At 49.7% G+C, this 16,248-nt stretch overlaps 1 protein-coding gene across 2 annotated transcripts in view; it reads right to left on the bottom strand.

The window, feature by feature from the left end:
* gpc5c (glypican 5c) overlaps positions 1-16,248 on the bottom strand; it is a 111,625-nt gene that overhangs the window by 50,358 nt on the left and 45,019 nt on the right. Inside the window, exons 5-6 of one of the 2 annotated variants that reach the window (XM_056597749.1) lie at positions 14,551-14,589; positions 13,842-13,964 (exon numbers count right to left, since the gene is read on the bottom strand). In XM_056597749.1, coding sequence (XP_056453724.1) covers positions 13,842-13,964; positions 14,551-14,589 — 162 coding nt within the window. The remainder of the gene's footprint in view (positions 1-13,841; positions 13,965-14,550; positions 14,590-16,248) is intronic. The other variant, XM_056597750.1, reaches the window with a different exon arrangement.

Below are 16,248 nucleotides of genomic sequence, written 5' to 3'. Positions count from 1 at the left end.
GTTTGCCTTGCCTCTGGGTTTAGCACCAAGCCCAGTCCTGCCCTGCTATGCTCTCTGGGCCTCTGTGACCCAGACCAAGCCCTGTGGAGATACACTGGGCTGGAGCACAGATGGAGGAGGGGGAGGGGGGGGGGGGGAGGAGGAGGGGAGGGGGGGGAGGAGGGAGGGGGGGGAGGAGGGGAGGGGGGAGAGTACAGGGAGGGGGTATGAGGGGAAGGTAAAAAAAGAAAAAAAAAACTGAAAGACATTAGGAGTGAAGATGATTCATGACCCAGCAGGAAACTAAGCATAGACCTACCCCCTTCCACCGTAGAGGTACTTAATTTAATTCCAGTCATTAGGGCTCATTGCAGCCCTTTATTTCTTTCTGTGGCTGCAGGCTATGAGGACATCCATGATATCTATAGCGTGCCTGGGCACTCATAGGGGGCCCATTACCGCCCTAAACTCTGCTATCGCTACCGCACCGCCCCACACCCACATCCACACCCACACACACACACACACACACACACACCGGATGTTTCATTCCGATGCTACTTTGAGCTAATGAACAAGTATTGATTTATCTAACAATCACTGCAACGGCAAGGAGCTGAATTAATTCAGTGTAAGTGATTGGCGCTTGGCTACAAATTGCTCACTTTCCCCCTCGCACTTGTGCTCTGTCTGTCCTTCTGTCTTTCTCTCTCCCAATCTCTGTTCATCACCCTCCTTCTCTTTTCCCCCATGTCAAACGCTATCTTCCCCTTTCTCTCCCACGAAACAGAAATTCTTGGCATAAACAAAAAATGCAAGTTTTCCGACCTTATGAATCCACTCCCTTGTTCTTTCTACCTGCTGTTTTTCCCAACCAGACGCTGACCCAAGTCAGCCGCTCCCATCTCTGAGAAAGCCATTGTTTTAATATTAGCGGGAGAACAGAACACGCCTTTAATTGGCTCGGTACACAGACAATATTGTACTGCTCGTCTCCCAGGTCACTTCTCAGCGGTGGGAGGATTATTGCGGCAACAGTGCACCCGTGTGGTTGGTAGTGAAACGACTGCTAGTACGAACGCGTAAAAGTTATATTAAGAATAGTCACAGTGGATCATTTTAAAAATCGACTTGATACCCGACACATGGTTATGTGTGTAAGAAGATCAAATAGATATTATGTTAGCGATCTAAAAGTTATTATTTTTGGATATGGCTTTGGGCTTTGTCTCTCTTTATAATAATCGAAGTAAATAACTAATTACATAATAGATTTTATATACTGCCTCAGTTGGGTGTTCCCTTTAGATACAATAAAGTGTGATTTTTTTTTGCAAAAGAGGTGGTGATGTGTTTCCAAAGGGTATGGAGAAAAAAGCCTGCGGTAGAAAACACTGCGTTATGATCTGCTGTCCTCTAGTGGCCAGCGTAGGGATGACAACTGCAGCTGGCCGTGTGGTTTCTTATGAGAATGATTCCCAGGCCTTGCTGTGTGTGTGTGTGTGTGTGTGTGTGTGTGTGTGTGTGTGTGTGTGTGTGTGTGTGTGTGTGTGTGTGTGTGTGTGTGTGTGTGTGTGTGTGTGTGTGTGTGTGTGTGTGTGTGTGTGTGTGTGTGTGTGTGTGTGTGTGTGTGTGTGTGTGTGTGTGTGTGTGACTGGGTGTAACTGCTCCCCTCCTACCAGTGTCGCCTGCTCTGGTGTAGCGGCAGACCCACTGCAGACAGACACAGCAGACCACACATACTCCTGGGAAGCTGCTGTCAGCGCCGTCACATTTTGAATAACGGGAGAGGCACATCCTTTTTGACCACACATACCGGAGCGAAATAAGCACACAAGCGTACGGAACACACTTACCACGGCCTCAATGACGAATGGAAATGCAAAGAGTAAAAAACCAGGGACGTCTCTACAAGTAAACACAAATACAAACTCAACAACTATTTCTTAATCGTTCTTCTAATCTCTCTTCCATCTAGAACCTGGTTTCTACTTGTCCTCCCATTCTAATTGACTCATAGCCGTTAGTGAGATAAAATGGATTGGTTGCAATGACAATACAATTCCTGTAGGTGTCAGTAGCATTCACTATGGACAGGACGCCTTTTTTGCTTATAGCCTGAGTAGGTTAACTATCATGGCAAGGTCCCAGGCAAGACCGAATCAAAGAACAAAGGTTGATATTGATGACTCTTTCTCAAAGGCTTCTGAAGGCCAAAGAGTGCCAAGCTGTAGAGTGGGCAGAGCGAGGGCGGAGCCAGGGGGTTCAACTACAGGCTTGGTGTCAGTGGAGCAGGTCACAGGCCTCTCGTGTGGTACAGCCACCTGTTGGACTCTCCGTCTGTCCGTCGGTCCATCAGTCTGTCTGTTTACACCCACACACACACGCACGCAGCCACACGCACACACACAAGCCCACTAACGCACGCACGCGCAAACACACACACACGCACGCGCAAACACACACACAAACACACACATGGACACACGCACAAACACACACACACAGGAAAGAACACATGAATTCTAAATATGTCTGCTAGACATAAACTATTGTGGGCCACCAATCGCGTTCCACAGAGCTGAGTGCAGGCTGCCTGCGGTCGAATCAAAGCATATGATTTATGCGCAAATATGTTGATATAAAATATCCCACGGAGTGGAAATAGTATATGTTGCCTGTGCGAGCACATTGCTCAACATTAGCACCGACCTCCCCTGAAATGTATTTTTGTGGTTTGATGGTTTTCGGCTCAAAAACACACACACACACACACACACACACACGCACGGGCGTGCTGCGTGAGCGCACACGCGCGCGTATGTATGTACGTATGCCCCGAGCCCAGATGGATTATGGGGCCGTTGAGTGAACGGGTCGGAGGTCGGACTCTCTCAGCTGCTGTAAAGGAGCAGGGGAGCAGAACTCTAGTGTTTCACACCCACCCAATATCACCACACGTGCACGCTGCACACACACACACACATAAACACACACACACACACACACACGCTCAGCAGGCACATACACAAACACACACACTCAGCATGCACACACACTCAGCATGCACACACACACACACACACACACACACACACACACACACACACACACACACACACACACACACACACACACACACACACACACACACACACACACACACACACACACACACACAGTTCAGAGCAGTAAGAAAATAACAGGGTTGCCACTCTGACCACAACAATTTGATGACAGAAGAAACGATACGCATCGGTGGATCTAAAAATATATATATCATTATGCCCATAACGCTCACTAAGGTCAGAGAGTGCGCAGGGCAGAGGGCGGCCTGGTTGAGGGGGGGAGGTGGGAGGGGAGGGGGCTTTAGGAGCTGTAAAGGTGCGGCCCTAAAGGCTACAGCGTTGACACCATCCAAGATGGCTTCCTCCGTGACGCATCTAGGCTGAGCCGACACATTCACCACGGCGACACCGATCTGTCCGTCCGTCTGCCACCGGATCGCATTCGGTATCTCAGCGCCAGACGGACACGCTAGGGTCCAGAACCAGAAGGGCCCTTGATCTGGGGGCCCAGAGGGCGGGTCAAAGAGATGAGGTCATGCTCACAGAGAGCCGGGGACATGAGTCACTCAAGACGGTGTCACTTTTTATAAGGCTCATCTCTCCCCCTCTCCTTCGACCGGCGGTGTACTGTTATGTTCTGCGGTCCAGTATAGCCTCTAATAAAACTCAAACTCGAAAAAACAAACAAGAGTATGTGTGTGTGTGTGTGTGTGTGTGTGTGTGTGTGTGTGTGTGTGTGTGTGTGTGTGTGTGTGTGTGTGTGTGTGTGTGTGTGTGTGTGTGTGTGTGTGTGTGTGTGTGTGTGTGTGTGTGTGTGTGAGAGAGAGAGAGAGAGAGAGTTGTCGCACAACTATTCTTGTAGGCTTTTATTGCAGAACTGTGTGCACAGAAGTTCAGGAGTTTGGTTTTGAGGCCGACACTGACAGGGCTCTGGGTCTCTCTGTATGGAGTTCCCCCTCTGAAGTGGAAGCACTGGGTAAAGTTTACTGTAGAAGGCTGGAGATGAGCCTAAAGACACTTTTTAAATACAGATAGGGCACTGTACAAATTAGTTTAGTGATCGTTCATTGAGGGAAGAATTAGCAATGTGTTTTGTCAGGAAGTCTAAATGTGTGTTTGTTTTTTTTGGCTGCCATGACGGCATGCTTATGCCCATGGTGGTCAGGAGTCTGTGTGTGTGTGTGTGTGTGTGTGTGTGTGTGTGTGTGTGTGTGTGTGTGTGTGTGTGTGTGTGTGTGTGTGTGTGTGTGTGTGTGTGTGTGTGTGTGTGTGTGTCTGCGTGTTACTGCAGGTCAAAGGCCATGTGGACCGTGGTCGTTATGGTGAGAGGGGGGTCTTGAGGAGAAGGGAGGGGGGCGAGACATCTCGCTCATTCTATACTGCTCTTCCGTGTGGTGGCCGCATTCCCTGCACCGCCGCGCGTGTGTGTGTGTGTGCGCGCACGCGTGCGTGCGTGTGTGTGTGTGTGTTGGCCGTTTGGAGGGTGGGTGATTGAGGTTGGAGGCTGGGGTCCAGTCAACCAGCCACCACACCAAACCCGCCCGGAATTCAAGGAACGTTTTCCTTGTGGTCTCAGGTTACCCCGCACCCACGCACACACACACACACACACACACACACACACAACTCCATCAACGTAAGCAGTACTGTACTTTGTTATTTTGGACAGAGGCTGGACAGAGGGGGTCTTGTCTCACAGGGCTGTCACTCATTACATTAATAAACACACACACACACACTCCCACACACTCACACATGGGTGTGAGTGTGTGTGCATGCGTGTGTATGTGTAACCCCACTAGGGGTCAAACACACACACACACACACACACACACACACACACACACACACACACACACACACACACACACACACACACACACACATAAGTGGGGTCACAATGGGACCCTGGGACTCCCACTTCCACTGAGACAAACTTAAAGTCACCTTCCCGCTCAGCCTCTGACAAATACCACATTGAGATACCAAGTGGGACTTAGAGGCAGGTTTGGAGTAACCCCCCGTGGAGGTATTTCTGCCAGGGGTCCATTTGATCGCCTGTGTTCCAACGTCACATGCTAGCCTCGATCCCCCAGGAAGACGGATAACAGAGGCGCTATGAATAGTTACACACGCACACACAGACACACACACACACACACACGCACCTTTATACTGTACATTAAATGTGTGTCTGGGCATTTTTATGCATTAATACGTGTGTGTATCTTTGTGTATGTGTGTGTGTATGTCTTTGTGTGAGTAGAGGCGTGCTTGTGTGTGCATATGTGTCTGTGGGAGTGCATGTGTCTGTGCCTGTCCATGTATGTTTGCCTGCATGTGGGTTTGTGTGGGTATGTGTTATCATGTGTGCAATATGATGTGTCCATGTGTGTGTGTGTGTGTGTGTGTGTGTGTGCGGGTGTGTGTATGCTCAAGTGTCCATACTATGTGTGAGCATGTGTGTGTGCCATGTGTGCCATTTGTGTTTGTGTCCTCACGTCTGCGTTTTCATGTGTCCATATGTGTGTGTGTGTGTGTTTGTGTGTGTGTGCTCATGTACTGTATCCATATGTGCGTGCATGCGTGTGTCCATAAGTCTGGGTTATGTCCACTGGTAACTGGTATGTCCACCCCTTCACACAGCAGTGTTGTGTGAAGGGGTCTTCGGGGCCCTAAGCCCGTGTCTACACGGCTCCGCGCTGCATGTCTGGATCAAAGCGGGGGTCCCGGCCTGGATTTGACGGGCCTTTGAACCGGGGCTAAACTGCCCACTGAAGGGGAGCGCCGGAGGTCCTATGTGCGTGCCTGCCGGTGATGCGGCCTACAGCCGGAGCTAAAGGGGCTTTCTCGTACCTTTTGGTCACATTACCTGGGGACCAGTCCCTTTGGTCCTGCTTGTTGTTGTTTTTTTTGGCTAAAGAATAAAATGAAATCGCCTGTTTATCGAGCTGGAAAGGTGTGCAATTTCAGCCTCCATCGAAGCAAGCGGATTTAAGGGCTTTTCAACTTTCAATTTAAGTGCCCTTTCATAGATTGGGATCACGGGAGGGACCGTTTAGGAGTCACCTAAATATCAAAGACTTTGAGGGATTACAGATAATATAAAAAGATCATAGATTCATATAAAGTCTGTGGATGTCCACGAGAAGCCAGGAGAAACCCGACTCTGGAGCCTGACTTTGGGGCTCTTGGGCCCCGGACCTCGGCCCTGAGGCGCTGTGATAACCATCAGCAGTGGGCGCCCCGATGGAGCGGGATGGGTTACAACCTAGGCCGCCCCCTCCACGTCTCCCCCCTAACGGTGGAGTTTTAATCCAAACATTCTACAAGATGGTGCTGTGTTTGATCCGACCGTCTGCAAATTGGCCGCAAACAGGGGACTCCTTGAATAGAGTTGTAAAATAAAGGCAATCAGATGATGGCCGAACTCACATGTCTGCTGTATCTTTTTCATGCAGTACACGATGGTATAGTATACTATATGAAGGCCATCTAGTTTGTCCATTCAGCTGTCTGACCTCCGTCCTTCTATCAATCCATCGGTCCACCGGTCTGTTAACTCAGCTGTCAGACTGTTATCCATCCATCCATCCATTCAGTCTAACCATCCATCCATTGACCTTTCTCACCTCTTTCATTTCAGCTGTCTGATGTCTGTCAATAGACCACTCAACATAAATCCACCCATCCGTCCGTCTTACCATCCATCAATCTTACCATCCATCCATCCTCAGGCTCCAACGTGCAACAATCCTCCTTTCCTATTTCTCTTCCTCCCCGTGCTTGATGCCTTGCCAATGGACACACAGAGCACAGAAGCTGGTCAGCAATCACTTGGGTCTGCCGTCACTTCGGTAGGGGCTCCCATAAAACATCCCCGTCTATTGGCTTTTTTAATTACATTAACTCAACCCACACGCCACACAGGCCCAGAGAGAGAGAGAGAGAGAGAGAGAGAGAGAGAGAGAGAGAGAGAGAGAGAGAGAGAGAGAGAGAGAGAGAGAGAGAGAGAGAGAGAGAGAGACAAAGAGAAAGAAAGAAAGAAAAACTGCATGTATGGTAGGATTGATGGTTGGATGAGAAATGGATGGATGGAGGGAGGGATGGGTTGATTGATATTAGGACTAGTAAAGAAAAATAGAGTGAGACTGAGAAGCCAATAAAAAAAAGGTTTTATCTCTCGGAGTGAAAGATACAAACAGTTATTTCCCTCTCTCGTATTGATGTGATGACAGGAAGTTCATTGCGGAAGTGGATTCGCAGGGAAGGGTTCACAGGCGCAACCAACCCGTGCCAAAAGTCAGGGCACGCAGTCAACCTGAGTGGGTGGTGAGGAACATGCAGGCCAACGTTGGGAGACGTTGGAAAGCTCCCGCACTGTCGCAAGAATGTCAGACGAGGACAACAACATAAAAATGAAATTAAACCAAGAACACTGCAGTCCGCCGCACCACATGCACCCCTGCGACACATTCAAGCCCATTTCTATTCATATTCTCAATTTATTGCGACCGCAGCAACACAATTGGAACATAATTATAACCTTGTGTTTTTCTTTTAAAACACACACAATTAAACTTAAAAACAAACACACACAACCACATGGACAAAAACACACACACACACAAACACACACATTCTGAGACCGAAATCCAGTGGGAGTGACACTGGGGGTTATGGGAAAGAGGAAGACCCCTGGACTGGGATCAGAGAGGAGGAAGGGGAGGGGACACGATCAGAGACCAGTGAAAGGACACGGGACCCGTCCAGAGTCACACGTCAGAGTGCTCAAAGATGAAAGGACGCCACTAGCGTCCACTCGGCCTACGCAGTCTGCCCCAGCGGTTCCCGACGTGGGAGGCTCATGGGTGAAGAGGGGATGGCGGGGAGGATGTGATGCATTGTAGTGAGGGGAAAAGCTCAATCGCAGACTGTATTAAAACAAAGCACAGGCGTGATGGAGCCACAGATGATGTAACCACGGGCCTCGGGTACAGCGGTTTGAAGCCCTCTGAGAGGTAGGAGCACAGCGAGGAGGGTGGGTAAGCAGCCTGTCAACGGTGCTGGATAAAGCAGACTATTAAGGCGATGGCCCTGCGTGGACCGTCCTTGAACCTAGCGGATCATGGCGACTATAGAAAAGCCGTTACAAGGCCGGACAAAAGAGGTTTCGGAACCACTGGTCTATCATTCAACTCTCCATTCGATGGGCGCTTTTCATAGTCGGATGTCTGTGGTTCTCACAGAACTTCCCTTATGAATGTCCATCAAGATCAAGAGAATAAAGAGAGCGTTCTTTAGCGGGGAAGGGACCTTTGCTGGTATGCTATATGTTAACGTTTGCACACCCGCAAACCCTGAACACACACAGAATCGAACGCAAACACGTGTGTACCCAAACACACATTTACACACACAAACACGGCTATACGAGTTAATTTCATTGATAATCATCGCGATAACAAAGGACATACACCAACAACAAGAGCATAATATATATACTATATATTTATAGTCAAAATATTGAGTTATAAAAAGTAGGAAAGAAAGCGGGGGAAAAAGTGTGAGGTTTGAAGGCCTCTGCCCAATGCGGCCTTCTTCCTGGCTCTCCCTCTCTCTGCTCCACATATAATAGATTCCAGATGTCTGAGTGATGAACAAAGCACACTGTCATAACCTTAGAGAAATGTATGGCATTCAGGAGACGGCCAGAGCCTATGCCAGAAATAAATGACTTAGCATTTGAAAAGTATGAACCTTTCTGCTCCTTTACCGCGTCGGACGTTAAAGTTACACCCTTTTGGTTGCCTACCATCAAGTGTTCCCATAGCATTGTTTTATTTTTATAGAGTATAAAGTAGACACTGTTCACTTTTAGTAGAGCTAGAAATGTTAGGAGAGTTCCATGCAGCTTATGAGTCCCAGAGAAAGTGAAGTAGACCTTCGGGGTTCAGTGTCTCAGCTCCGGCTGCACTCACAGCATCAAACAGAAGGAGGCTGGCGAGCTTCTCCCACTCTCCTCCCGCCCTCTCTCTCTCTCCTCCCGCCCTCTCTCTCTCTCCCTCCAGCGGACACTGACCTCTTCTTGCTCACTGACGGGCTAGGGCGCTACGCTGGAAAGAGATCCTTGTTTCCTGCTCTCCACCGCTCCCTATAGAGTATACACTGAAGATACGCAATGTATGTGAATTAAACATGTACAAAGTGACTTTCAATGTTTTTCACTGAGAGTTCAGTGTATTTTTACAGTTGCCACAGCTGAAGTGTCGGCGTGCGGATTCATCACGGTGCGCACCGATACCTTTCTTTTGCATTCTTCGCTGTAGAGTGCATTCATAGTTACATAAACACTGATAACAAAGTGCTTGAAACTGGGAAGCGGCATGTGCGTCATTGAGACAAAAGAGCCACCCATGCGTTAAAAGGTAATTAAAGTCTACGTTTCAACCAACGTTGTGCTGCCAAACTACGAGCCATATCTACAGCCAGCAGCGCAGTGTACAAAAACCCGGCATGCATCAAGTTTACGACAAGCTGAAATGCGGAGCCCCCACCGCCCGACAGCCGGGTTCATTAAGGTAATGAGAGGGAAGATGGATGGCAATGCATCAGTCGGCTGGCAGTCACAGAAAAAAAAAAAAAACAGCAACCCGATGACGACTCAGTGACTCAGGGGAGGAGGACGAGGAGTCGCACGGTTCATGGGTGATGTTATCATTCTGCGAGATATTAAAGGAACGGTGTGAAATTATTGGCACATGTTTTTTTTTTTTTTTTTTTCCATAGGGCGATGTTTGATCGTGTGCCAGCATGATGCAAGTGCGACAGAGGGCCCTTTGAAGTGTTACAGAAGGCAGACGTGTGTGTACGTGTGCGTGCCTGTATGTGGGTGGGATGGGACGGGGCTGGTAGAGCTGGTGTTCACACACACACACACACACATATGCTCCATAATGTGTTTCATGTATGTGTGTGTCTAGATAAATGCCCCCTCAAGCTGTTAAACAGCATATGGCCTATGTGTGGACTGATATGGAGTAGTGTGTGTGTGAGTGTGTGGAGGGGGGGGGGCTCACTATCACACAATGTGGTGCACGAGTTAGGTACCCTCGTTGGATGGCTGCACATGGAGGTCCAGTACTTCAACACCACTTTAACACACACACACACACACACACACACACACACAGACACACACACACACACACACACACACACACACACACACACACACACACACACACACACACACACACACACACACACACACACACACACTCACCCCAAACCTCTGTTCCCCTTACATTTCCTATAATGCCCATCTCATCCAACCCCCCCTCTCCTCTCTCTCCTCCAGGGTGACCCCATCCCTCTACCCTAGCCTGCCCGTTCTCAGGCACCATTCCCAGCCGCTGACGGTGGCAATGCCGGCGGTACCGTGCTTGCAGTCGAGGCAGCAGCGACCCAATGCTTTCCCATGCCGCCTCATAGGAGGGTCTTTGTTCCCCCTCTCCTAGCTTTGGGGGTCCCCACGGCAAAGGGCTGTGCCCCACTCAGCTGCCTCCACAATGAGGCTTTATCCTGCCAGGGCCCCCCGCCCCACCCACCCAACCCCTCCATTCTCCCTGCCTGCCCTCGCATCTCTCTCTCTCTCTCTCTCTCTCTCTCTCTCTCTCTCTCTCTCTCTCTCTCTCTCTCTCTCTCTCTCTCTCTCTCTCTCTCTCTCTCTCTCTCTCTCTCTCTCTCTCTCTCTGCAATGCTTCCCTCATCAGGGATCAGGGGCACATGGTCAGGGGGGGCTGGGGGGGTCCCGGGGGGGGGGGGGGTAGGGGTTGGGGTCTCGGGAGGGGGCACCATGCCACTATGATGGGGAGCCCTTTCATGTTGATGTCCTGGCCCCTGGCTCGCACCCATACACATGCACACACACACACATACACACACACACACACACATACACACACACACACACACACACACACAGGGACACAGTGGCTACCTCAGCGTCCCTGTCTGTGAGCGGTGCTTTCTAAAACCTGGGGATCTGTGTGGCGTGTTGGTGTTTTTCATTTCGCCCAAGGACACGTGACACCGGGAGCAAGGCTGCCCTGCTTTCTCCTGGGAGTGTGTGAAAACAGGGCTTTAACCAATTACAACTCAAGACTTACACACAACTCAAATTGTGTGAGTCATAGTGACGACACACACACACACACACACACACAAAACACACACAGACATACAGAACACTTTATTTAAAAAGTAGCCAGCACAACCTGTCCACAGTGGTTAGTGACTATTGTTGTTTTCTTTAGTTGCTCTGCACTCAGCACCTCTCTGAACTCCTCCATGGCCGCCTGCTCCCTGTGCCGACAAATTAACACAGGCACCGACAAATGAGCTGTGAGCTAAACACGGCCTCAGAGGAGGGTAGGGAAGAGGAGGGACGAGTAGAGAGGAGAGGAGGGGAACAAGAAGAGAGGGGGGGACAAGACCGGATAGGAGAGGAGAGGAGAAGAGAAGAGGGGACAGGAGGGGAGTAGAAGACAGCAGGGGAGAAGACCGGATCGGAAAGGAGAGGAGGAGAGAAGAGAGGACAGGAGGGGAGATGACAGGAGAGGAGAGAAGGAGAGAAGAGAGTAGGGGAGTCGACAGGAGTGAAGAGGAGCCAGCTACAGCTGGGTGGTAAGGCTTTCCTTACCCATTAATCCCACCTCTGATAAAAGTCCTTGCCAAGCGCGGATCAAGATGGGTCTTTCAGTTAATCCTGGGGATCTGCTAATGTGCCCAAAGTCCTTCCATTTGCTACATGTGTAAAGCCTAATGTACGACACCATCCCGCTCCACTGAATGAGGTGGGTGGTGGTGGGGGGGGGGGGGGGGGGGGGGGGTGGGGAGGAGTGGTGGGGTCGGGGGATCCAACAAACAATTAGCCTCCAAAGAAAGATATCTCTGTTCCAGCGTCTTGCGGGGGAGCACGGCGTCTCGGGCAGTCTGGCCCCTGCCAAGGGGTTGATGTTGCCGCGGTAACCAGGGCCAGGAGAGGGCCCGCCGCATAATGGGAGGAGGAGGAGGAGGAGGAGGCGCAGTAGGGGTGGAGGGGACGAAGAGTTTAACGTTAAAGAAGGCGGAGAATGGTTTACAGACTCCTTCTGGCTCAGCTGCCCTGCCTGTTGCTGTCTGTTGATGTCACGCTGGGATGATGAGGAGGCCCGCACACACACTTATGTTCACACACACACACACACACACACATACACACACACACACAGGCGTGCACTGGCACACACAGACAAATATACAGACATACACACACACAATAAGGCATTTCATACTTTGCGAACAACAACACAAGCCTGCATAACTGAGGTTAAAGACCTGAAGACTTGACATTTAAATCAGGGAATAAATACATCATGTATTTCAAATTGAAAAGGAGAGTTTGTTAATAAATGCCTTGCTTTTTCAGTTTTAAGTAAACATGAGCATGTGCTCTCACACACACACACACACACACACACACACACACACACACACACACACACACACACACACACACACACACACACACACACACACACACACACACACACACACACACACACACACACACACACACACACCAGAACACACTCTTGCACACAATGTCCTGCAATTCATCAACATGAAGATGTTTTTAATGATTTCGCCATTCCACTGTTGATTAGGACCAGCCTCCTTGGGACAAACATACCACACACACACACACACACACACACACACACACACACACACACACACACACACACACACACACACACACACACACACACACACACACACACACACACACACACACACACACACACAATCCCAATTCTCAGGACTGTGTTCTCAAGTCAAAGTTGAGCGTAGATAATCGAAAGAGCAAGTAGTGTGTCCACAGGTTGAGCGTTAACGAACGCGACGGTTCAACAGCAACACGTGTCTCCGACCATACAGAACAAACAGCTCTCCCAACACTGTCGTTCAAACAGTAAAACCTTTCAAACGTTAAGCCAACATCAGCCACTTCACAGCGAAAAAGGGTTTTGCATCGGACAAGTACAGGCATACTGATTAGCAAGCTTAGTTAACAACCCTCTTTACTCATCTTCAACCCTCACACCTCAGAACCTCACATTTCTGATAGGATCTGATCCCCTCCGAGTCTTAAGAGGGAGCTTGGGTATTCAAATGAGCCGGGGTGAATCAGAGGACAACTCGCTTCTCTATTCCCCCATGGCTACTCCAGGCTGCTCTCCATTGCTGCTATTTCTCTACTCCACGCACCACCATGCAACAGGTCTTCCCTCCCTCTCTCTCCATACCTCTATTCCTCTATCCTCGATTCCTCCCCGATCTAAATCTCCTTCCTATTTTCTATCATCCCCAGCCAAGCGCTTCCTCAGGCCCTCCCACCCTCCTTCCCCCTCCCTCCTCCCCCCTCCCTCCCCTATACTGTCCCTGTGCTCCACCACCACACCCTCCTCGACCACGCCCCCTCTACCTTCATGCTAAACCACCAACCGACCCAACTTTTATCCTCCCCATCCTGCCCTCTGCAACCCCTCCACCACGTCTCCTCCCCTCCTCCCCCTCACCTCTCCACCCCCTCACCTCTCCACCCCATCACCCCTCCACCACGTCTCCTCCCCTCCTCCCCCTCACCCCTCCTCCCCCTCACCCCTCCACCCCCTCACCTCTCCTCCCCCTCACCTCTCCACCCCCTCACCCCTCCACCCCCTCACCCCCCCCCCCCCACCCCCTCACCTCTCCACCACGTCCCCTCCGCTCCAGCAGGTGGAGTCGTCCACCACGTTGTCACCCTCGCACAGCACCTCCGGCAGCACTGAGAAGAACGACTTGTAGCGCTGCAGGTACATCAGGAATTCTCTGGTGGGATGGACACGCACACACACACACACACACACACACACACACAGACACAGACACAGACACACACACACACACACACACACACACACACAGTATTAGGTATCTCAGTATTGTCAATCAATCATAAACACGCTAAATAATTGATCATTAGAAAAGCATCTGACAGTCTCTGGAGTATGTTAATGTCGGGTGACTTCCATAAATTAGATACGAGACATAAAGATTTTGAGACGCTTCATTAGATCATCCGTTGCGACCAGACGATCTGTCCAAACGAGCCCATTTGACACATTACGACCAGCTATAAAAGTGAAAGTGTGTTTTATTCTAGAGTTGAATCCTTCAGGTCAGAAATGGCTGCTGGATGAAGACCATGTCTCTCTAGGCTGACCACCTGACAGCATTGTGTGATTATTATGGATGTTCAAACTTAGGACTACGAATGGATGTATGTGCTGTCAAAGTGTAGGTTGTTCAAAAACAACTAGAAAACCAAGAAAGCAAGAGTAATAGAGAAGGAAAGAAAGATCATGTCAGTGAAATATACAGATTAGAAGGGTAGGTCTCCTTGGATCATGCTTACCTAGTGGTCGCTCTCAGACTATGTTTACTGTAGAATGAGCTGGGGGTGATGGGAGTTGTAGTCCAGGGCAATGGGTGTTTGTTTTTTTGCAAGCACGGGTGGGAGGGTTGAGGGGTATTGAATGGGAGGGAGAGGGGGATGAAGGAAGAGGGGATGGAGGAAGAGGGGGATGGAGGGAGAGGGAGGGAGACAGAGAGGAATGAAACAAAAGGAAGGCACAACAAACAAGCAGGGATGAGAGGAGATAGGTCAATTAACCTTGGAGGAGAGAGAGGGCTGAATCATGCACATGCACAAACAAGACTGTCCAACATAAAAAAACACTGTAATTTGCCCCTTAAACAGACACACACACACACACACACACACACACAAACAAACACACACGCACACACACATTTTCTCTCTCACACACAGACACGCACACACACATTCTCTCTCACAAAGATAGACACACACACACACACACACACACACACACTTGGGTCAAAGATGAACAAAAACACTTTTCAAAAGTTGTTTTGAAAAGAGCAGGACTCTGAACAAGCCAAAGAAAATGAACGCAATGTTGTGAAGCAGCGTCTCCATGTACTGGATCTTTGATTCTCCCCCTGCCTGCTGCACCCGGACCAAAGGTAAACAGCCCCATGTTAGCCGAGCCTATCCTATTCCATATTTTCCAGAGGATGGACCGCGCTCTCTTCACTGCGCCGGGTGCTGAAATGACTGTGAAGTGGCCGCCCGGCCACATGTGCTGTGTCTCGGCTTGGCAGCGCGGGCAGGCGGTGCTGCCAGGCCAACCTGTCAGCTAGCCTGGCACCCGAGAACTAATTTATGGTTTTGGACAAGGTCACACTGGGAACACTTGTGTGTGTGCGTGTCAGTTGTGTGTGTGAGAGAGAGAAAGTTTGAGTTTGAGTGTGTTTTTGTGTGTGTGTGTGTGTGGTAGTTTGACTGTGAGAGAGATAAAGAAGAGAGAGAGAGAGAGAGAGAGAGAGAGAGAGAGAGAGAGAGAGACACACACATTTGGAGGCGTAGGTATGTGTGAATGTGTGCATGTGTGCAATCCTGCGAGTGTTAACATTTTTATGAGTGGGTAGGTGTGTGAATTAGGATGCAGTGTGTGTGTGTATGTGTGTGTTTGTGCACACACATTTTTATGTGTTTTTATCTGTGTGTTTTAGGATGCATGTGTATGTGTGAGAGGGTGATTCAATGTTTATATGGGTGTGTATTGGTGTGCAAAAATACATTTGTGTGTGTGTGTGTGTGTGTGTGTGTGTGTGTGTGTGTGTGTGTGTCTGTGTCTGTGTCTGTGTCTGTGTGTGTGTGTGTGTGTGTGTGTGTGTGTGTGTGTGTGTGTGTGTGTGTGAGAGAGAGAGGGTGATTCAATGTGTATGTGTGCACAACTACATTTGTTTCTGTTTGTGGGCGAGTGTGTTTGTGTGTGTTGGTCTGTGTGTGTGTATGTGTGCGTGTGAATGAATAAATTAGTGAATGAACTGGTGCCACTTTCAGAAGAGGTGGGCAGCGGATCAGAGGTGCTGGTATAAAGTGCTGCCTCGATCAACAGGAAATTGTCGTTCTGTCATGATTAATCTTATCCTCCCCGCCTTCATCTCTCCCCCCCCCCCCCCCCCTTCCTGCTGACAGATCACTGCCAGCTGCTGTGGGCAGGGTCCGGGGGCCGAGGGGCCC

Source organism: Gadus chalcogrammus, chromosome 8 (assembly GCF_026213295.1).
Source record: "Gadus chalcogrammus isolate NIFS_2021 chromosome 8, NIFS_Gcha_1.0, whole genome shotgun sequence".
NCBI lineage: Eukaryota > Metazoa > Chordata > Actinopteri > Gadiformes > Gadidae > Gadus > Gadus chalcogrammus.
The sequence above is the reverse complement of the archived record's forward strand: the minus strand, read 5'-3'. Positions and strand labels throughout refer to the sequence as shown.